This window comes from Brienomyrus brachyistius, chromosome 6, assembly GCF_023856365.1.
Source record: "Brienomyrus brachyistius isolate T26 chromosome 6, BBRACH_0.4, whole genome shotgun sequence".
NCBI lineage: Eukaryota > Metazoa > Chordata > Actinopteri > Osteoglossiformes > Mormyridae > Brienomyrus > Brienomyrus brachyistius.
Window position 1 is genome coordinate 1,243,298 of NC_064538.1, and position 22,815 is coordinate 1,266,112.

The following is a 22,815-nucleotide window of genomic DNA, read 5'->3' on the forward strand; positions in this document are numbered from 1 at the left end:
ACCCAACGCCACGATGGCGGCGCTGGACTTCCTGGAATTTGAGCTGTGACCTTTTGGCTGGAAATTTCCAAACTGCCCGCAGGTGCAGGAACCTTTTTACTCAGTGACTCGTGAATGATATCAACTAACGTGGTCGAAACGAAAAGCTCACCTCTCAACAATTACAGATTTAACGTCATTTCAAAATTAACATCTATCACGTAACACATGCCTTACTATCAAGGAATGATTAAGGTTTACATCAGAAGTATAATAATAATTATAATTATATTAGTGTAGCAGACATCATTTTTGAGTGGGTGGTTATTTGTGTTTTTGTTATAAATATATCCGTGCCTTGGATAAGTAACAACATGGCTACAACTTCACCTACAGGAATAACACCTTTTTTTGTAGTTTGGGGGAAAATGCAGGGATTATGCATTTCATTTGAGAAATGGCACACATCTACATCACAAGTGAAAAATCACTGGCTTCAGATGAAGGATCAAACCCGGAGAGGGCACAGAATGGGCAATTCGGTGATGTTTATGGAGCGTCTCTGGACACAGCAGGCTAGAGAAGGCCCTCCATGTTTGTTCTTGCTACTCTCCTAGTCAATATTAGCATTAGTGTAAGTGTTAACTACCCTTTTTCGTGGTTCAGGGAGACGGAGAACAGATGTAGGATCCATGGTGGGGTCAGGCTGTGGTCGGTGGTCAGAGACGCCATAGAATGACTAACCTGCTGTGGAACTTTGAAGCCTGGAGGGTGGAGCTGCGCCTTTGTCTCTCTAGGTTTGCTCTGTTTTTTGAAGTACGTCAGAAAAGCTTTTGACATACAGAATAGTTTGTACATATTGTTAGAACCATTGTGTCTTATTTAATTCAAGTAAGTCGTTTTAAGTTTACCAAATGGTATCGTGGAGTTTTTTTTGCAGACTGGATGAAAGAGAGGCAAACGTCAACCGACGGTTCTATTTCGAGATTGGAATCTAGATTTCTTAGTCAAAAGACCAGTTCTTCATGGAATACGGATTGGAAAAGGCTTGAGAAGGACAAGAAAAATGGAACATGGAAAGTAAAAGGCTGAATGAAGCTTCATCTCGCAGAAAACCAATGGCCATGAACTGTGTGTTGTATTTTTTCGTCGCTAGCTTAAGAATAGCGTACATGTTTAAGTTAGCCTGCAAGAGCAGTTTGTGATATAACTGGATTTAAAAATTAAATTTTGTGAATACAGAAAGCATTGTCTATATCAAGTTTATTTGATGGTTCTTTGTGACATTTTGCGAATTAAGTAGCTACAGACATTTTCGCTTAACATGGACAAGCCAGACAGCGAAAAATGGATGGTAAAAATAACGGAAAAGGCTTGGGAAGAAAACGTGTCCAGACATGCGCATGCACGCGGAACTAAGCTAGGGCTGGTAACTAGCATTGTGCAACATACTGAGCAAACGTGAATGTCATCAAGGACAAATTGTGAATTGACTTCCAAAGGGAATTTTGCTAAATAAATTGTGATTTGAAACCTCAGTCTATGACTGAAGAAGAAAATTTGGATGATCAAAACAATTGGTTTGTTTCAAAAACAATGGATTTTTTTCTGGAGAAAAAAGGATGGATGAGTGATGTTTTACAACGTTCTGCACAAGCTGAAGAGCACGACGCACAAGTAGCCCCTGCAGACAGTGTGTCTACGATATTAAAGACAGTCACTGAATGGTCAAGCAGGCAAGGTTCTCAAATGGAGGTTTTGCAAGAATAGGAAAATATCCAAACACACAGGAGTGTGGTGGACATCAGTGACGTTCTGACCTCTCCTCCTCTATCTGGACGTCACATCAAAGTTGAAAATGCTATTCAGTCACAATTGTCTCAAAGAACCACACCCACAACAAATCTCTCAAAACATTTGACATACGGGAAACTTTGTAGGTATTATTAGAACCTTTTTATAATGTTGTATTATTTATACATCCATCCATCCATCCATCATCTTCCGCTGAATCCGAGGTCGGGTCGCAGGGGCAGCAGTCTCAGCAGGGAAACCCAAACTTTAATTTAAGTAAATAGTTTTAAGTTTAGCGAGTGGTCTCATGGATTTTTGTTTGTGGATTGGATGAAAGAGAACAAAGCCAAGACTACTAGAAGACGGGAACCTACATTACAGAATAGACTTATTAATAAATACTTTAAAAACAACTAAGGCTCTCTGTTATATCCAGATAAAGATGAGGTATGAACATGGAAATGTCTCCCTTTTCATGTCTTAAGGGGAATTAGATTCAATTCTCATATTCGATACTCTCTAAAGTTTAACATAAAAAACTAAAAAATAAGAAAACAACGGCTGTTTTCGGTATATGAGCTAGAAATAAACTACCTTTAACACCAAACTACCTATTTCAGGGGAGCAGGGATGATTTATCTTACTTCGTAGTTAGTTCTGTAAAATTATATTCCTCCATTTTTAATTGTCGACATTCACAGGATCCACCCTTGATAGAACATTACTTCTAGTCTTCCAACTTAAAACAAATGCACATATTTACAAATAAACTCACAGACCTCTTCGCACTATGCCTGCTGTTTACTTGTCTGCATTACCTGCACTTGACTTTGCACTCATCTGTTTTCTATTATATGTTCGTGTGCATTTTATGTACCTTGCTGCTGTATCCAAAAGAATTCCAACCTGGGACCAATAGTATATATCTTAATTTATCTTGAATTACGTTCAGTTAGCTTCCAAACTGGCAGTGTCTGTTATTCATAAATGTCGGTTTAAGCTCCCAGGTTTAGTGATTATGCTACACTGGCATTATATGAACATTCTCAGTGACGTGTGATAATCTGTGGCCTCCCTCCAGCGAGGAGCTCTGTTCCAGCCCCCGGACTATGTAACCACAGACTGTGGCCCACGGTCAAACCACACGTCTCCGGAACCGTAAGGGCGAGAACCTTAGAGCAACCGCAGAAACTCCGGCGTCTCTTTACCAACAACTTACTTGCTTTTCAGTCCTGAACCAGCTCCCTCTTTCGCGTGCAAAGAGTGACCGGAGCTCAGCGTCCTGGTGAGGTGTGTGTGTGGGGGGGGGGGGGGGGGGCGTCTGGCTCTTACCTGCATGACACTGTTGACGCTGAATGCGACGTCCGGCAGCAGTCGCTCCACCAGCTGGGCGCGGCTAAGTGCCAGTCGGGTCAGGGAACCTGATGGGATGGGCTTCACTAGCTCCCCAGGAATAATCTGCAGGGGTCTCACCTCCTTAAAGAGGGCCATTTCCTGGTGGGGGGGGGGCATGCCACAACAGGAGGCAGCTCAGACATCACTCACTGAGGGGCAAAAACACTGCACTGCAAACATTAGGCTTAATCAGGGTTTATGTTCCTCCTCTGTTAATAGCACTGTGTTATTAACCAGGTATAAAAACACCAGCATATCAAACATTAAAGACCAGCAGAAAAACAGTTTAAGATTAACAATACTGAATGTTTATGGCTTTTTAACTCTATTATTAATGTCAGCAGTGTTAAAGCCCAACTACACATAAATCATTCGCAAATCAAACTATAAGCTTTGGACCGACAGTTTCCTGTCTTTGTTTTCCTTTCATTAAATGACCCTCCCTGAACATGCCTGTTTGTAATAATTCAGTTATTTATAATTGATAACATAAAAACTTCAAAGATTCAACACAAACCAGAAGCAATGATTCAATAAGAGGCTGATTCGCGCTTGACGGCCTATACGCTTGGCTCGAGTTAATTTGATTTCTTCAGTGCCCCCGAAAGCCAAGGCGGTGATCTAAGTGCTGCAGTATAGGAAGTGCAGGCACATCAACGTCATTTCAAGCTGGATACTAGACAGGGAGTGATTTAACGTGAGCGACTGCCTGCCAGGCCTGGTCATGGAAGAAAGGCCCTTGTGTTCACAAGCTTCAACCGTTAGCTGTAGAAGCTGGATGGAGTCGATGGGCGGGGGGGGGGGGGGGGGGGGGGGGCTATGGGGGATGTACGATTCGCTATACCTGAGTAACCAGTAAACTACCTGCATTGGAATATGCACACAAACCTGCAGATATATGCAGAAATTTGCACACGGAAAGAGGAGCTTGTTCTTTCTCATACGCTGACACACACACGCCATACACACGCACACACACGCTCACAGTTCCCTGGCCTTGAATAGAGGCACACCTCAAGGGAGTGGTAGGGCCAGAACCAGGAATCGGAGGCCAGCTCCACAACAACGTGAGGCTTGTTAGCCCTCAGTGGGCAGCTCTCCATACAGCAGGAGAACTCGCAGGCACCTCCTGCTTCGACAAGCTGAGCTGGCCTCAATGAGCCCCTCTGTTCACACTTTCCTGTGTTACGGTCATTTTAAACAGCTGGGCTGTAAATTATTACAACCCTGCTACAGTCACAAAGCTACTGAGCCAAAAAATACAAGAAATATCAATTAGGCATGCACGAGCGTAGCTTAGGAGCTTTGTGGTAAACATAGTAGCCCAACAGGAGGATGTTACAAGGTTGCGTTACATTTACTCTTTCATCACATAAATAACAGTGACAATTTGTACCTATTTATACCAAAAGCAAATCTGACATTTCATACAGAATATATATATATATAAAATAAAAGCATTTTCTCGATGCTATGTACCGTATACCTACTGAATAGTTATATACTGTGTGGCACATATTTAAGCCCCCCCAAGCCCCCCAAGCCCTACCTGGATAAAATCAGTCGCCACGAGTCGCAGCCTGGTGGAAAAGTCACCGGTTCTGGAGATGAGGTTGGGCCAGACCTGCTCGATGCAGTGTGCAGTCTCCACTTTGCCCAGTTTGTGTTTGGGAATGAATTGGGTCAGAACCATCCCCAGTAGCTTCAGTGATGCTTCGAAAACCTGTCAACCGGAGAGAGAGACGCTGAAGATTTTAATGTTTTTCTGCCTTGCTGAAGCTTCTCAGGTTTACTGAATAAGCCAGTGGCAAAGGTGGGGGGGGGGGCATATCCATTCACGGACATGCAGAGCAGGATTTAACTGGACCAACCCTTGAAGAAATAACACAATCATGTCACCATTGACGGCAGTACGAACAAAGCACAGGTACCTAAAGCAAAGGTCAATGAGAAGACTCTAATTACAGAGCCAGAAGCTGCCCTGCAAGGGCTGAGCAAATGAGTAACCCCCAGCTCTGAACTATTTAATAAGACTTAATGACGCAAAATGAAAGAGAAGGATAAGCAGCCAAGCCTGATCAGGGAATTTCTGCAGATGTCTCAATTTTTACCCCGACGATGTACAGAGGGATCCTGAAAGCCCCGATACTTGGACACGATCTGAAACCGTCTTAAATGTGAGATTTGCCCTGGCCTTTCTTTGATCTCTCAGACGATGCCCAGATCTCGTTACCCGGCAACCTGAAAAGTTCAGCTCGGGCAGCGGTGGGTAGCCCCACTCGGGCTCATCCCAGGTGCGCGTCCCAAAACCCGAGATGAAAATGGTCCTGGCTGCGTGCCGCCCACCTTCAGCTCAGTTAGAAGTGAAGCCAGAGGTCATTGAGCAGATGAGGGCACAAGCCTGTCCTTCAGGAGTGGCACGTCACCCTGACCAGTGTGTAAATATTGTAAGCAACACCACTTGCCCTAGATGACAGCATTAAACAATATGCCATTTGTTACTGGATCTCTACATCTCAACAATCAAGTTCACCAGCACTGTGTAATTCACTTTTATTATCCCATTCACACGTGTGTCATTAAAACAAGGCTGTGTGTTTGGAAACTTCACAATTCATTAAAAGTGGAAACTTACAGTATAACAAAGGGCATTTTTTTTTGCTTAAACATCCACACATAAAAATAGGACCCAAGAGCCCAGTAAAGGAAACAGAACAAAGTCTATATGAAAGGATAGAATAGTAATTCTATCCTTTCATACTTCACGACTGGACAAGCTGAAATTAATATACTTAACTAAAACAACTTGAAATACAGCTTCTGAGTTACAACCCCATTTCCAAAAAAGCTGACACGCTGTGTAACATATAAATAAAAACAGAATCTGATGATTTGCAAATCAAATAAACCCATATTTAACTGAAAATAGAACAAAGACTAGGCTGTGGGATATGACCAAGTCTCATACCCCGATATGATATTTATATATCACAACTGCACCTTATATTTGTGGATTTTTTCTACATATATCTCACAACTAATCAGGTAAATTGCCAACAGATCAGTAAGATGATTGGGTATAAAAAGAGCCTCCCAGAGAGGCAGTGAAGGTGGGGAGATGTTCACCAGTCTGTGAAAGACTGTGGGCAAATAGTGCAGCAATTTAAGAATAATGTTCCTCAACGTAATATTGCAAAGAATTTGGGAATTTCATCATCTGTGGTACATAAATTCATTAAAATATTCGGAGCGATAGGAAAAATCTCTGCATTAAATCTTGGCACTGCATTAAAAACAGACAATTCTATAGTGGACATCACTGCATGGGTTCAGGAACACTTCCAAAATCACTATCTGTGAACATAGTTTGTTGCTGCATCCACAAACGCAGGACGAAACTCTACAATGCAAAGAAGAAACCGTATCTAAACATGATCCAGTAACGGCACGGATTTCTCTGGGCCCGAGCTCATTTAACATGGCCGGAGACAAAATGGAAAACTAGCCTATGGGCTGACGAATCAAAATTGCAAATTCTTATGCTGTGTCCTTCTGTGTCTCTGGTTTAGGTCAGGGGTGAACAGGTGGTATGAGAGGTAAGCTCTCCTGCAAGTTGGGCCGTGACCTGGACAGCACACACACAATGACTCAAAGAGATCATGTGTAAAGAGTTTTATTACAGAACGAGACAGACCTATTATCCCAGTGAGGACCGTGATACCGACCTCTGAGGTAGGGAGACTGCCAAAGGAAGGAACAAAACAAAATCGGTGCTACTTCCGTATAAGTACCCTTCCCCCAAAGGGCTGCTGCTTACCCTCCAAAACACACGTGAATATTCGCCTTCTAACCTGGTGTACATAACAGAGGCTTCCTACAGGTGGGTGTAGGTGAGTAAATGCCTAAAGTTTCCTCCAGAACCGTAGGGAGGCATTCACAATCACAAATTAGAGCACAACATGATAGGTGATTCATCATAGTAGGATTTTACTGGGTTAGGAAACGCAGGTACAATAGACAGCTGCAGGATTTAAGGATGGATGGGAAAGCCGGTCGCCTGCGAGCGTATGGCTGAGTCAGCGATATATGGGAAGCTCCGCCCACCTTGTTAAAACTAATCCCACCAGACTGGTTGATCCAAGTTCTTTTATTCCCCCTCGCAACCTGAAACACAACCGGCAACACCAGACACGCCTCCCTCTCCCTTATGTTCAGGAACGTGACAGGGACCGTTCACCAGTTCAAAAGCCGACATCCGTAATGGTGAATTATGGAGGTGCGTTATTGCCCAGAGCTGGGGTAGCTTGCAGAGCTGAGAAGGCACCATTAACGCTGAACGATATATATACAGGTTTTGGAGCAACAAATGCTTCCATCCAGACAAGGTTCTTTTTCAGAGAAGTCCTTGTATATTCCAGCAGGACAATGTCGAACCGCATTCTGCACGTATTACAACAGCATGGCTCCGCAGCAGAAGAGGCTGGGTGATAGACTGGCCTGCCTGCTGTCCTGACCTGTCACCCATTGAAAACATTTGGCGCACTATGAAACGAAAAATATGACAAAGGAGACCCCAAACTGTTGAACAGCTGAAATCCTATATCGGGCAAGAATGGGACAACATTTCACTTTCATAACTCCAACGACGAGTCTCCTCAGGTCCCAAATGTTTACAGAGTGTCGGTAGAAGTTCCAGCATGGCTCTACTGTCAGCTCAAACACCCTGCAAATCTGACCAGCTAACTGCCAATTATCTCTAACTGAGGCCATTTTCCTCTCTTCCATCATCATCGCTGTCGTCCACAAGGAGCCACAAAACAGAACGAACAAAGGCTCTGTTATGAGGTGCGGAATCCCTGTCCATACGCTACACTTATAATTTTAGTTCAAAAATGCTTATTGAGCACAGCAGGCCATGGGAGAGTAAGCAGGACTGGAGGTCCGCTGTCTCATGCAAAGGACCCGCGAGTCACACCGCTGATGGATGAGCAGTTCAATGAAAGTCACTATTTGGACACAGAGCGGAGGAATTCAATCAGTCCTATTAATCAGTCACTTGGCAATAGCACAATGCCTTACACAAACTCTGCAGAGAAGAAACTCAATGCGACACCTGTGAGGAGAAGTGGGAACGTCCTTATATCTCTCTTGACCATCACATTATTTTTGACGTCGAAATTGTACCGCGTCTTTACTATAGCAAGACACTAAGATAAACTGAAATCAAAGATACATTTTTTCAATGAAGATTGAGCCAGGAAGTCAGTCCAGTCTGCAAGAAGCAAAACTTAGTTATTAAGCATCTAATGCTTTCTTCTGGTGGAATATTTTTCCCTGTGGGATATGATGTAAGCCATTTAGCACAATGATGTCACACCCAATGCTTTTTACTCAGAGATGTCATAATTATTTCCCTGAGTCTGCTCACATGAAGTAATGTCCTTGGATTGGCCTCCCTCTTTTTTTCTTCCCAGACTGAAACATGATGTCATTTTTATGGTTTTGGAAAAGTTTTACCACCCAAAGTCGACTATTAACCCTGGAAAAGACTTTCCCCACTGAGAAATCTAGCTGGGAAATAAATAAATAAATAAATAAATAATAATAATGATGATGACTTTCATTTACGGTCAGCTTTTCATTTATGGTCTAGGGTAAGTATCACAGCCCCTGTAATGCAAACTCAGACATTTTACAACTGAAACTCGAAACAAGGCATTAAACAACAGAGTACTAATTATAATGACCCTCAACTTGCCTGGAATGTTTTTTTCTTTTTAAATGTATCAAATTTAAAATCCACAGAAAGGTACTTAATGCATACAAATTTGTCTAATGTCACACAAAGAACATTCTTGTTTTTCACCTCAACACAAGGAAACCACAAATGAGTTTTTTTTTTATAGGGGTGGAACATGATGTGGAACCAAAGCCGAAGCAAATCGGGAGAAACAGACTTACAGAGTAAACCTGGTCCTTAAGAGCCCTCCTGAGCAGGAACACGGTCACCCTGAGCGTGGTCCTGACCTCCTCCTTGGGGGTCCCTGCCGGCATCTCTGACAGCTTCTTATAAACAGCCAGCAGGGCGCTCTCCCGGTGTGACCAGGCCTTTGAATAGATGCCTGCAACCTGCAACGGGAGCATCAGAGAGGGAAGATCTCCAATATTCCTGGTCCAGGGTGTGCTACAAATATGCAGGCTTTCTCACTTCACCTGACCCTTTAAACACTGGACTGACCCAATTATACCACTAAGAAAACTCATTTGGGCTTCTCTGTGGTTTTTGGCAGTATGACGAAAGCTGGAAAAACCTGCACAGGCTGCAGTCCTCTTGGACAGAGGACCCCCTTATTAAGTGGATCATACTCTGAAATGGTGGCTCCTTACCGCTCATGCTGAGTATGAAGGAAAAGGCAGGAAAAAAACAATAAATCATGCTGCAAGATTCACACGCACAGAGCACTAGCATCTGCTGGATCGGGACGCTAACGACACTCAGCTTCTGTGGATGATTTCTGGGCAGCGATTCAGTGCTTCTTCATAATTACAGCTAAATTTGGATTTAATTTTCCAGAATTACGTACACTACCCAACGAGTACTGGGACATTAAGACAGAGTGTTGTATACTTGCTAGTGTAACAGTAATCCACAGTAACGTCGGTACTAACATTAACTAAGAAACCACATTAGTTAACAGTCCTACTGTTGTGACTCAGTCTTGTTACTACTGTTGCAACATGTCAGTTATGGTACAGTCCGCATCTGTATGGTATATTAGTTTTGGTTTCTTTTCCATCTTTTACAGCAGCATTATTTTAATTTTCCATGCAGGGGTCAAAATCTCAGCCGGTTCCCAAAGCAGGGTGTCCCAGTACAAGATTCGCCGTGTGCTGTGGGAATCTGCATGTGAAAACGCACTTTGGAAAGATGCAGTCAGTTTGCTGGAGTGGGACAGCCCCTCTCCCCCCTCACCAGGCGTTCCCCGTACACCTCGATGGGGAGGCCGGCTTCCCGCTGCGCTTTCTCTGTGAGGGGGTCAGGCTCTCCTTGGACACCCGGGCTGCCTGGAGGGTCTCCGCTCTGGCTCGGCTGTGGCAGCTGTGGCTGATCTCCCTCCGGAGGGTTATGCAATGTTGGCAGGGGTATCTCGTCATAAGGCAGCCTGCTGGCCTACACAGAAAGTCTTTAGTTACTCGCTTATCCAATTAGTATTTTTATTACAGGCAGCTCTCGACTGACGTAAGCAATCCGTTCCACAAACTCCCTTGGAAATGAAAAATCATAAGTTATACAGCTAAACAAAATTGAAATATACTTCCTTTGTGTTAATTGTACATTAATTAGGGGATTCAATGAATAATATGATTATATGTTTTAATGTTAGGTTTGATTAACAGTGATTAAACACAGAAAACTGTGTGATTCTTCAGTTAAAATCTTAAATCAGTTCAGAGGCTAGTTTTCATGTTACATACAGTGGTTAAAAAAACAACAACTAAACACATAAATATAAAATTAACCCATTTAAATTTCCATCCACCCATTTTCCAAACTGCTTATCCTACTGGGTCGTGGGGGGTCTGGAGTCTATCCCGGAAGCAATGGGCACGAGGCAGGGAACAACTCAGGATGGGGGGCCAGCCCATCGCAGGGCACACTCACACACCATTCAGTCACGCATGCACACCTACGGGCAATTTAGTAACTCCAATTAGCCTTAGCATGTTTTTGGACTGTGGGGGGAAACTGGAGTACCCGGAGGAAACCCCACGACGACATGGGGAGAACATGCAAACTCCGCGCACATGTGACCCAGGCAGAGACTCGAACCCGGGTCCCAGAGGTGTGAGGCAACAGTGCTACCCATTTAAACTTGTTATAGTTATTATAGTGTTACAGCACAGAGCTTAACACTCATGGGAGTATTACTTACACAAAAATGTTTTGAGGGCAGAAGGAAAAATGATTGGTTCAGAGAGATAACTAATTAGATTGTAGAATATGTTGGTCCAAGCAACTAGATGAGGTGGGACCAACCAATCAGATGTCTTAGTCCTGCCTCCTCTAGTTGTTTGGACCAACCTCCTCTACAACCTGATTGGTTATCCCTTTAATCCAATCATTTTTCCTCCTGCCCTCAGAACATGTTTGTGCAAGTAAAACTCCCTTGAGCTAAATTAGCCTTGTTATTGTGACTAGCCTAATTAAAAAATACTGATTGATTTTGTAATGACACTTAATATTGCTTAATTTTATTTTAATAAAATGTGATTTTGAGTCATTCTTATCGTGACTTGTAGTCTATGTGGGAGGTCGTATAGCTCCTACATTCATTCCAATCCAGTATATTATACATTTATAAGGATTCATATGTCAATATGAATAACAAAAAAGTTTGAAACACTATAATAAAGAACTCATTAAATTAATGAAACGATAAGATGTATTTTTCCTGTAAATTTACTTACAGGCACTTGTCGCCTTTTTGTGAAAACACTATGCATCTTGTATATTTTTGTGTAAGTCCGGATTTAGGCAAGTTGACTGCTGCTTGCATTAATGTATGAAATGTATTTTTTTTTCTTTTGGTTTAATTCAATCTCTGCTGAAAAACTTCTCGAAACAAAAAAAAATGCATGCCTGGTAAATACAGGCACATACATGCAAGACCAAATTATCAAATATTTCACAGAAGCAAGAGAGAAGGCTGAGTACACTTGGTGAAGATCAGCCACATTGTGAAAAATCTGCTCTTTTTCAGCAGTTATTAAACCCTGTGGTCTCTGTTATTCAAAAAATACAAGAACCAGAACAACGCAAGTCTTCTATATCACATGACATGTGATGAGCAATTACACAGAGTCTTAAGTGATTCTGTGTTTTGACCAAAACACAGCATGATACATAGGTACCCAGAGGCTTTCAGAGTTTATGATGAATCATGAAGGACTGATTCCTGCTGTAAGAGTAGCCCGCCTTCCAGCTGGCATGGCAGCGTCCACTGGGGGATTGTTCATCATACTGGGCCCGCAAACAGTAAAATCAACCAACTGTTTAACTGTTTTAATTAAAAGCTGAAACTCAACCCGCAGCCCTTCTATGGTGCCTTTATGCCTGGGCAGCCTACAGGTCAGGCTCATTCAGCTCCGAACACGTGGAGATGATGTGGACCAGGGTGTAACAGGAGCCCGAGAAACAATAATGCTATGACAAATTGCTACACTGCCATGTGACCTCGCTTTACACTGCCATGTGACCTCGCTTTACACTGCCATGTGACCCCGCTTTACACTGCCATGTGACCCCGATTTACACTGCCATGTGACCTCGCTTTACACTGCCATGTGACCCCGCTTTACACTGCCATGTGACCCCGATTAACACTGCCATGTGACCTCGCTTTACACTGCCATGTGACCCCGATTTACACTGCCATGTGACCTCGCTTTACACTGCCATGTGACCCCGCTTTACACTGCCATGTGACCTCGCTTTACACTGCCATGTGACCCCGATTTACACTGCCATGTGACCTCGCTTTACACTGCCATGTGACCTCGCTTTACATTGCCATGTGACCTCGCTTTACACTGCCATGTGACCTCGCTTTACACTGCCATGTGACCTCGCTTTACATTGCCATGTGACCTCGCTTTACACTGCCATGTGACCTCGCTTTACACTGCCATGTGACCCCGATTTACACTGCCATGTGACCTCGCTTTACACTGCCATGTGACCTCGCTTTACATTGCCATGTGACCTCGCTTTACACTGCCATGTGACCTCGCTTTACACTGCCATGTGACCCCGCTTTACACTGCCATGTGACCTCGCTTTACACTGCCATGTGACCTCGCTTTACACTGCCATGTGACCCCGATTTACACTGCCATGTGACCTCGCTTTACACTGCCATGTGACCTCCCTTTACATTGCCATGTGACCCCGATTTACACTGCCATGTGACCTCCCTTTACATTGCCATGTGACCCCGCTTTACACTGCCATGTGACCTCGCTTTACACTGCCATGTGACCCCGATTTACACTGCCATGTGACCTCGCTTTACACTGCCATGTGACCTCCCTTTACATTGCCATGTGACCCCGATTTACACTGCCATGTGACCTCGCTTTACACTGCCATGTGACCTCGCTTTACACTGCCATGTGACCTCGCTTTATACTGCCATGTGACCTCCCTTTACATTGCCATGTGACCCCGATTTACACTGCCATGTGACCTCGCTTTACACTGCCATGTGACCCCGCTTTACACTGCCATGTGACCCCGCTTTACACTGCCATGTGACCTCGCTTTACACTGCCATGTGACCCCGCTTTACACTGCCATGTGACCCCGCTTTACACTGCCATGTGACCCCGCTTTACACTGCCATGTGACCCCGCTTTACACTGCCATGTGACCTCGCTTTACACTGCCATGTGACCCCGCTTTACACTGCCATGTGACCCCGCTTTACACTGCCATGTGACCCCGCTTTACACTGCCATGTGACCTCGCTTTACACTGCCATGTGACCCCGCTTTACACTGACATGTGACCTCGCTTTACACTGCCATGTGACCCTGCTTTACACTGCCATGTGACCCCGCTTTACACTGCCATGTGACCTCGCTTTACACTGCCATGTGACCCCGCTTTACACTGACATGTGACCTCGCTTTACACTGCCATGTGACCCTGCTTTACACTGCCATGTGACCTCACTTTATTGCACTGGAATATGACCAAAAACACATCCCAACAGCCGACAGGTGAAATGATCTTAATGCAACTAAAGCACAGCAGGAAAGAACATGACACGTGTGTAAAGGGTGTTTTGTAAAAATGATGAATAATAAGGAACTTACAATGTCTTACATTTATACTTTATACTTTACTTTTATGGTTTAACAGGAAGACGCCTTGTTTCGACAAGTTTGTCTCTTCAACCAATAATTTGCCTCATGTTACAAAAAAAAGGAACATTTTGGATGGTGGCTCAGAAGGGGTAAAATTAAACAAACTCTCATATCGTTATATCATAGCATACTAGTTGCTGTGTTGTGGTTTTGCATGGTATATTGACTTACACCAGTCTGGGGAGCCTCTGGAGGGGCTGGGGATGCCAGCTGGGCGCTATGGCTGCACTGCGAGACCAAGGGGCTTGAGGCGCTCCACTGAGAGCCCAGGGGCTTTTCTTGCGTCACTTCCGTCTGGATGTCATGTGGAAGCTCTGACTGCATCTCCTGCGATGGGATGAAGGATGCCTCCATCTTCTTGTCGTGAAAGTCAACAATCTGGAAAACGTGGATGCAAAACACGGATACACACACTTCCAACAAGGTGGCTTGAGACACTGCCAAGCGTGGAGTCCTTTTCACCACGCAATATGTTAATCTTTTACCTTGCAGGACTATTTCCCATGGTACATATCGCAAGACTTTGGTAAGATGATACACAGCATAAAAACATAGATGTTCAGCTTTTTAAAAAGCATGCATTTTGCCATTTCAAATGCTGCATGAGCTGAATTGGAAGACTGGGCACAGCTGAAAGCAGAAAGTTGTACACGAAAGGCAGCTGGTACCCCAGACTGTTAGAAGTCCCAGGGCAGCCTGCTGATTGAGCAATGTGCCCGGTATGGGCTGACCTCAGCACGCACACACAAACACACACACACAAACACACACATGCAAACACGCACACACAAACACGCACACACAAACACACACACGCAAACACACACACGCAAACACACACACGCAAACACACACACGCAAACACACAGTGTGGCCTCAAACCGAATCATGGGTGACTACCAGATGAAAGGTGTGAAATAAAGATTGCCCAGTCTGAAGGAAACTTGTTTCCATCACGCAACGGAAAGCGGCTGACATTCCGCGAGCTGGCTCTGGCGTGCGGCCTTGTCGGGAATGCCGCGGACCTGGGATATGTCGAGCAGATTGAGCAGCTGCAGCTGCTGGTAAACTTTCAGCCGGTACTCTTCCATCTGCGCTTTCTTCTGCTCTGCTGTGTCATAGTCTTCCTTCTCGATGGCGCAATGTTTCTCCACATCAAGGCGGGCCAGTCGCTCCCCGACCTGGCTGGCAACCAATCAGAGAGCTCAGTACGCTATCAGCAGCAACAAGATGCAATCAGGGCGAGATACTAATCAAAGGGGGCCCATTTTGCTCATTTTCACTGTTCATCATGTTATTTTTGGGGTGTACTAGAATAGATTTACATGCTTCAATGTTCCATAAACACATTATTTTTCTCACACTGTACATCTCTATTCACTCTGTGTACAACTCTGAGATGCTCTTTAAGAGCTTTAAGCCCCACTGCCAAGGGGCCCAGTGTTCTACGATTGGTCAGCTTGAACTACACACTACCCCTGATCCTTGCAGGTGGGCGGCCAATAAGGATTGTGCTACGAGGTGACCTAACCATGTCACGGAAGTACGGGCTGGAATTCCAATGAGGCGTTTCAGGCAGATTACAGAAGGGTGGTTTCTGTGGTGAGAGTTGCTCCGTTTGGTGAGTACTCTGGGCTATTTACATGCACATAAAGCTATATAACACACAAAAGGAAAGGGAAAGCTGGAAACGTATAAAAGGCCCCTTCAAAGACAGACATTTTCTCCAGCATGCAGTCATGGGGGAGTTAAAGATTATACAGATGACCAGATGTTTTTTCCTAAAGTACCTTAATCATTGCCTTAATCAAATTGCCATGCCTCATGACTTAAATATTCAACCAAGAGCAACTTCCTACTCAGTGATTACTATCAGCACACATCCATCCATCCATCCATTTTCCAAACCGCTTATCCTATTGGGTCGCGGGGGGTCCGGAGCCTATCCCGGAAGCAATGGGCACGAGGCAGGGAACAACCCAGGATGGGGGGCCAGCCCATCGCAGGGCACACTCACACACCATTCACTCACACATGCACACCTATGGGCAATTCAGCAACTCCAATTAGCCTCAGCATGTTTTTGGACTGTGGGGGGAAACCGGAGTACCCGGAGGAAACCCCACGACGACACGGGGAGAACATGCAAACTCCGCACACATGTGACCCAGGCGGAGACTCGAACCCGGGTCCCAGAGGTGTGAGGCGACAGTGCTAACCACTGCACCACCATGCCGCCCCCTATCAGCACACAGGGAGAAAATATTTATTAAATTTAAACACATGCTCTTTAACTTCTGATGCCAGGAAATCATAGGTAATTTCACTTCCAGCACAGCCCATTCTATGGATTTCAAAACACTGGCTGATCACAACCAAGTTACAAACACATTTTTTCATTTGCATGCATCTGTATTTCAGTGCGTGTTTGTCTGCTCTCTTATTTGCCCATTTTCTTCGTCCCTTTCCTTGGACAGACACTCCACCATCTTGTGAGCTGTCTGGCCATTTAAAAGACGTCATAAACGCAGGCTGCGGTGTTTATTTCAAGAAACAAAACAGCACAAACCTTCATGAGTGTCTGTTTTTATTTTTTTTGGTATAAACGCATACAATTGTTTGCCTTATTTTTAGTACCTATATGAAAGGTAGGGACTTGCCTGGAACGTGAACCAGCAGCCTACTGGTTATCAGTTTAGCATTACCTGGCTTCTGTGCTGACTATGGCACTGAACATGTAGTTAATCATTCCTCCAGGAAGAGTGATCGCCTCTGTTCATTTAGCCTCATGTCACATATTGACAAAGTAATTTAATCACTGTAAGGGTTTTGCATCCAGAAGAGATAACTATTCACTTATAAACCATAGGAAGGAAGAATAATTTTACTGTACCATATTACTGTAATGGGGCGGCATGGTGGTGCAGTGGTTAGCACTGTTGCCTCACACCTCTGGGACCGGGTTTGAGTCTCCGCCTGGGTCACATGTGTGTGGAGTTTGCATGTTCTCCCCATGTCGTCGTGGGGTTTCCTCCGGGTACTCCGGTTTCCCCCCACAGTCCAAAAACATGCTGAGGCTAATTGGAGTTACTAAATTGCCCGTAGGTATGCATGCGTGAGTGACTGGTGTGTGAATTTGCCCTGTGATGGGCTGGCCCCCCATCCTGGGTTGTTCCCTGCCTCGTGCCCATTGCTTCCGGGATAGGCTCCGGACCCCCCGCAACCCAGTAGGATAAGTGGTTTGGAGAATGGATGGAAATCGTCAGTGGTGACCCTCCTTCCGGGGCCTGGTACCTTCTGCAGGTCGGCCGCGGCTTGCTTCAACGTCTTGGCCAGGCCGTACTGCTCCTGCTGCACGCATTCCTGTTTCCTCTCATCTAGCCGCCGGATGATCTGGGCCACTGCAGGATCCTGGTATATGTGGAAGGCCAGGTCATCCAAGGGTGAAATGGAATCGTGTTTTCTGGGTGGGTGGAAGAAGAAATCCTTTGTCAGCATGTCAAACTAAAAAAAAAAAAAAAAAAAAACCTTCACATGTGTGTCATTTTCATGTAAACAATATCATGGCACTTGGCCAGACCCAGACATCACAGCGGCAGGAAGGAGACCAGGCGAGACGAAGCTCTTAGAAGGACCACACACACACACACACAAAACTGTGACTCTCATACACATAACATGTGCAGGGAGGACTGACACCACACAGTAAGGCACACACACGGTAATCAATTACAGAGGGCATGGAAAAACCGGCACAGATGGGAGTACACAGATATAAACAGACTTACACAAACCGTGACACAGCACCACTATTTCCAATAACAAATACACATGAGCTACGTGCAACCTGACTTGCTCAGTATGCTGGGAAACAATAAGGGGTTAAACATTTATCTAAAGGGTACAACAGCACGGTTCACCTAGGAGGTAAATTTACAATCTTCAGTCTCTATCCTTAACCACTGTACTGACAGACACCTCGTATATTTAAATGTGTTTATACACTTGGGACCTTAATGCTCATTTAAATAAGGCTATGTGTTCGTCTGACCTTCTCCTTTTCATTTCCATTTCTGAGCCCAGCATTAAATAAACCCTGCGGGTTATACCTGCTGGGTGACTCTCTGTCTGCGGGGGCCGCGAGAGCTAATGTGCCTTCTGCCTCTCTACGAGCCATGCAGCCATCATGTCACCACAGAGAGACACAGTTCTCATGCCTACAATTCATTCTGCTGTTGGACTTGATCACATGTGTAGAGATAAACAGCTTCAGACTGTACACAAATCAATTATGTCTTACCCTAAATATGTCCCATTCAGTGACGTATCCTGCTGAGTATTGTTGAGATAATGTTCAATCAGTTGATCTGTAGTAAGCTGGCCGAGGAAAAATGGCATTTGTTTTTACAGTTAATGGCAGACTAAAACTATGCTAAATCTATCATCTACAAACATTAAGAAAATTATTACTGTTATGCTCACAGATCATTTACACAGTACTTCAAATTAAAAAATAATTACTGTAACACATTTGATGTCCTTAACTTAGCTTTTGTTTCCTTGAGCACAAAAGAACTTACAATTGTTTTGGGATTTAAGATCTCCCATTATAGTAATTTTGTTCTAAAACATAACAAAATTTACTCAGGTGCCTGAAAGCATATTATAGATAATAAATAAAGCATTTATAATGGCAGAAAAGCAGAATACTTGCAATCCTCAGAAGCTATAGAAAATGCAGTCCTTGCTATGATACTAGAGTTGCATTATGTGGAAACAATGATGGTATTGTTAGCTGGAATCCATTCTGCAATAAAGAATCTATCTCGTCCAAGAGACATCAATCTACAAGTTGATCGGATTACCCTTGTTTCACGTCCTGTGTGATAACGCAGCTCTCTGAGTCATATTACCGCATTCTTCCCCATGCCTACAGCCCACTCAGATGAGCCTTGGGGGCTAATGTCCAGATCATTTCAGATTTACATATTGTCTGAGAAATTCCGACTTTTGCCAATAAAGTTGCAGCATCATTATATTACCGGGTAACTAGCTTTTATATCACTTTCATTACTGAATGTTCTGGAATAAAGTTACCCAAAGGGCTTTTTTTATTCATTTGAGATTATGTCAAAGAAATCTTTATAATGTTCCAATGTTATTAGACTTGTTAATGAAATCAGATTTGTTTAAATTTTTAGTTTCTTATTTTACGTGACTGTCCTTCCGCAAATTAAACTTTTGTCCGATCAAAAAATCCATTACGAAAAGCATTAAGAACTATGTTAGGCAAAATCACTACGGCGCTGACAATATGAAACAATGCAAAAGGCGCCCCCTAGGAGGTCAGCAGTTGTAGCATCGATGGGAACCAGCTGGGAAGACTTACAGACACATGCGGCAAATCGCTGTCCACCGCGTCTGCCAGAACATTCACAGCAATCAGTGCAACCTGAAAGACACATTGTAATGGTCTCCCTGAATTAAAAATGTAACTCGAAAGTCAAACAAGACAAACATCAGCTATAGTACTAAATGGGGTTAGGTTTAATTTTGATCTGTAGCGATAACTTACCACCAATTACAATTCAAGTTTGAGTATAAATTTTATTTAAAATATTATATAGATCATTTTTAATTCCTTTCACATATCATATATCATTTTGGTGCTATTCATAAAATATGACTAAAATGATTACTTTTAAAAAAAGTTACTCTTTTTATATTTTTATGACACATAATGTATAACATTATACCCAAAATATTTCAGAGAATTAATTTAAATCATAAAATATTGTTAAAAGACAGACACATATGTTAACTGGAGGCAACAGTGATATATACAGTGGAAACCGCTTATCGTGATCACGGTTATAGTGCTCAAACGCTTATATGGATCAGAAAGCTTTTCTTATAGTAATCAAGCAGTCCATTTACAGTGTTCATTTTTGGGTCTTTTTAAATGTAACAACATATGGAAAAAATTTCAATTGCAGTAATTTTTTATAATTTTTTTCTACTTTACGTTGATAGCCCTACTTGCCTTATGGTGACCTGCCTGCTTCTGCTAGCTAGCTAAGGCTAATGCTGCGCGCACAGACATCATGACGGTCTTATGATAAACTGCAAAACCGAGCCAACTAGAAGTATGCAGCGAAACTACAGTAAGTGGTTTGAGGCGGCTTAACGTTGTAAAATGCAAAACCGAGCCAATTACATGAATGCAGTGAAACTACAGTAAGTGGTTTGAGGCAGCTTAACGTTGTAAAATGCAAAACCGAGCCAATTACATGAATGCAGTGAAACTACAGTAAGTGGTTTGAGGAGGCTTAACGTTGTAAAATGCAAAACCGAGCCAACTAGATGCATGCAGCGAAACTACAGTAAGTGGTTTGAGGCGGCTTAACATTGTAAAATGCAAAACCGAGCCAACTACATGAATGCAGCGAAACTACAGTAAGTGGTTTGAGGCGGCTTAACGTTGTAAAATGTAAAACCGAGCCAACTAGATGCATGCAGCGAAACTACAGTAAGTGGTTTGAGGAGGCTTAACGTTGTAAAATACAAAACCGAGCCAACTAGATGCATGCAGCGAAACTACAGTAAGTGGTTTGAGGCGGCTTAACGTTGTAAAATACAAAACCGAGCCAACTAGATGCATGCAGCGAAACTACAGTAAGTGGTTTGAGGCGGCTTAACGTTGTAAAATACAAAACTGAGCCAACTAGATGCATGCAGCGAAACTACAGTAAGTGGTTTGAGGCAGCTTAACGTTGTAAAATGTAAAACCGAGCCAACTAGATGAATGCAGTGAAACTACAGTAAGTGGTTTGAGGCAGCTTAACGTTGTAAAATGCAAAACCGAGCCAACTAGATGCATGTAGCGAAACTACAGTAAGTGGTTTAAGGCAGCTTAACGTTGTAAAATACAAAACCGAGCCAACTAGATGCATGCTTAACATTGTAAAAATTCGATGCATATATAAAACTGAATTGAATAGAATACTTATGTACGGTACTGCACTGTATTATAGCGTGTTTAAATTATATACACAGTAATTTAATTTATACCGTACTGTAGTTTGAAAAACATCTGAAACAGCTGTACTGTATTTTGACATTGCCAATAAAATAAAAAAGTAAAAAGTAAATAGCAATGCTGTCCATTTTTTTTACCTTATATTCATGTAACAAATATAGAAATGTCAATTAGATAGTGATTTGCCTGAGACGATCATCCCTTCGTAGTGGTCAATTTCACCTAGACAGATGTGATCACTATAAGTGTTTCCGCTGTATATAAAAAAAATTGTATATGAAAAATTTTGGTGTTATAGTATTGTATATTAACATCCTGAACTTTTTTCCAATACAAATTCAAATCTAAAACCATAGACTGTATTTCAGCATAAAATCCTGAACTGGCTCCAGTCGTGATGCGGGTTTTACCTGATTGTACAGGTTATGGGGACTGGCGTAGTTTTTGTGGAATGTCAGTCGCAGGTGTGTTCCGACAGCATCCACATGAACAGACTTCAATTCCCGTGCCTTATAGCCAGTTTTCTCATTGTCCGAAAGTGACACATACCTAGACACAGTTGTTCATCAAAAATACCAGAGCAGAGAGTCCTAAAACTTGATGGATTGTGTGCCTATTCAAAAACATTGTTACAAGGGTGGAAAAATTAAAATTCTTTCTCTAAATGGGTGCTGCACTGAAATCATTAGCACACTAATTTACATGACTGCATTAAGGGTACAGTATTTGTTTAAATATGCAAATATAACACGTAAACGGGAAATTCCACTGTGTCTGGGGAGGGTGGCTATCAAGTAGCAGACTGACTGTAATGACTGTCTAGAGATAGCTGTGGATGTCCAGGACTTAGATAATGGAGAGGGAGCTCACCCGAGCCTGTGGAAGTGGCCCGGTCCGACAGGGTTATCGCCCATGTGGAACTCGATCTTAGAGGGGATCAGGTGCTGGTGGGCCAGCAGCTGGATCCTCCGCACACGGCTGCGTTCCACAAGGCGCAGGGTTACCTCCTGGGGATAAGGGCAGAGCCTGTGCCCAGCAGGGGGTGCAATTACCAACAAAACCCTCGCCCTCCTCAGACAACAGAACACGCAGTGAAAGAAAAAAAAAACGCATAGCGTATTGCTTCTGCTGTAACTTCTAGTTATAAAAGAAGTGCTTTAATATATTTTACTTTCTTCCTGAATTCTCAGCAAACATCGCTCATTTACTTATAAACAGAATATTTAAAGGTCAATTTAAAAGTATCCTGTGCTTATGAAGTCCTAACTCAATACAGAGAAACATGCTATTTAAAAACAGAGTTAGAAATTTGATTGGAACGCTTCAGATAAAGTTTCCCATGTGAGGATTACACAGGACGGAGCTCTCCATGCAGGCTCCATGCGCTGGATCGTCATGCCACCTGCAGCACCCTGAATGTCCTTTGGTCATGTGTGTTACCTGGCTGACCTCCAGCCACTGACTGTGGGCACATGAACCATCAGCTCCTTGGCGCTGAAGTTGTCCTCGTGACTGGAGGAGCTCACCACTGCAAAGCCGATCTTACGCGGCATCTTCTGCCTGTGTGCTGCAACACAAATCAGAAGAAATGAGAAAACAGGAATCAAATCAAATCAAAAGCGCAAACACTAGCAGACGTATTGTGTTATACATTCTATATGCCATTAAAAACCATACAA

The 22,815-nt window shown here is 43.4% G+C and overlaps 1 protein-coding gene across 7 annotated transcripts in view; it reads right to left on the bottom strand.

Moving 5' to 3' along the window:
* cep104 (centrosomal protein 104) overlaps window positions 1-22,815 on the bottom strand; it is a 43,196-nt gene that overhangs the window by 17,048 nt on the left and 3,333 nt on the right. For all 7 annotated transcript variants that reach the window (XM_049017287.1, XM_049017282.1, XM_049017288.1 and 4 more), the window contains 12 exons: window positions 22,577-22,703; window positions 22,007-22,162; window positions 21,547-21,685; window positions 19,487-19,549; window positions 18,398-18,474; window positions 17,392-17,560; window positions 15,123-15,278; window positions 14,269-14,475; window positions 10,142-10,339; window positions 9,130-9,297; window positions 4,718-4,891; window positions 3,106-3,267 (listed from right to left, as the gene is read on the bottom strand). In XM_049017287.1, the coding sequence (XP_048873244.1) occupies window positions 3,106-3,267; window positions 4,718-4,891; window positions 9,130-9,297; window positions 10,142-10,339; window positions 14,269-14,475; window positions 15,123-15,278; window positions 17,392-17,560; window positions 18,398-18,474; window positions 19,487-19,549; window positions 21,547-21,685; window positions 22,007-22,162; window positions 22,577-22,689 (1,782 nt within the window). In that variant the 5' untranslated portion in view covers window positions 22,690-22,703. The remainder of the gene's footprint in view (window positions 1-3,105; window positions 3,268-4,717; window positions 4,892-9,129; window positions 9,298-10,141; window positions 10,340-14,268; window positions 14,476-15,122; window positions 15,279-17,391; window positions 17,561-18,397; window positions 18,475-19,486; window positions 19,550-21,546; window positions 21,686-22,006; window positions 22,163-22,576; window positions 22,704-22,815) is intronic.